Source organism: Cyprinodon variegatus, unplaced genomic scaffold (assembly GCF_000732505.1).
Source record: "Cyprinodon variegatus isolate N-32 unplaced genomic scaffold, C_variegatus-1.0 Scaffold105, whole genome shotgun sequence".
Lineage (NCBI taxonomy): Eukaryota > Metazoa > Chordata > Actinopteri > Cyprinodontiformes > Cyprinodontidae > Cyprinodon > Cyprinodon variegatus.
Genome location: NW_015150558.1, coordinates 867,298 through 868,355, shown reverse-complemented (window position 1 = coordinate 868,355; position 1,058 = coordinate 867,298). Strand labels below are relative to the sequence as shown.

At 45.4% G+C, this 1,058-nt stretch overlaps 1 protein-coding gene across 1 annotated transcript in view; it reads right to left on the bottom strand.

The window, feature by feature from the left end:
* Positions 1–913: 913 nt before the first annotated feature.
* Positions 914–1,058, bottom strand: part of gramd3 (GRAM domain containing 3) — a 22,950-nt gene continuing 22,805 nt past the window's right edge. The window contains exon 12 of the mRNA XM_015374549.1: positions 914–1,042. Within this exon, the coding sequence (XP_015230035.1) occupies positions 914–1,042 (129 nt within the window). The remainder of the gene's footprint in view (positions 1,043–1,058) is intronic.

The following is a 1,058-nucleotide window of genomic DNA, read 5'->3' as shown; positions in this document are numbered from 1 at the left end:
AAAATCAGTGTAAGGAATTCAATGTGTGAAAAAAATGTAGTGGGTTAAAATATGGTGTTAAAATAATTCAGTGTTTAAAATCCGTTGTACAAAAAAAGGTAGATTCCAATGAAACAGTTTTTCTTCCATACTGACCCACCCACCTCTCTTATCTATTACCTCTGCTTCATCATTAAGGCAGTAGACTCTACATATTCAGCCTCAGTTTAAATTAATGAGGTGGAAACATTATAAAAAAAACAAAAAACATTACATATATGAGCTGTTAGATGTTTTCTACTAGACTGTTTGGGGATTCCATAACAAGTTCGGGATGGATCTGTTCAGTTAGTTAATGTTTAACCAGTTCCGTCTTCCTGCTTTAAAGGCTTACAGCTAAAGAACAGGTTAACCTCTGTAGCCGTGATGATGCTGATGAATAACTGCTGACGTCACTGGTTATCCATCCAAACTGCAATCAGCCAGGATAACAGCAAACGGCCACCTTAATGGTTCCCTCTGTGACCTTCACAGGTCAGGTTGTAAACTCATGTTTTGTCATCTGTGACTATGACATAGACACTAGGGTGACCTCTGAACTCTGAAGCTGCGTTCAGCTGAGGGAGGAAGAGAGATGCTGTAAAGCCAGGAGCTGCAGGATTTGGAGGTCAACCTGTTCATTTATGAGTCCTAGAAATTTTAGAGGGTAATAGAAAAGAGGAACCTTTATTCATTTTTTCAGACCCACAGCAGGTCTGTCCCACCATACGACCGAGGGCAGGTCTGTCCCACCATCAGAGCTAGAGCAGGTCTGTCCCACCATACGACCGAGGGTAGGTCTGTCCCACCATCAGACCGAGGGCAGGTCTGTCCCAAAATAAGAGCCAGAGCAGGTCTGTCCCACCATCAGAGCTAGAGCAGGTCTGTCCCACCATCAGACCGAGGGCAGGTCTGTCCCACCATCAGACCGAGGGCAGGTCTGTGCCACCGTCAGAGCCAAAGCAGGTCTGTCCCAAAATAAGAGCCAGAGCAGGTCTGTCCCACCATCAGACCGAGGGTAGGTCTGTCCCACCGTCAGA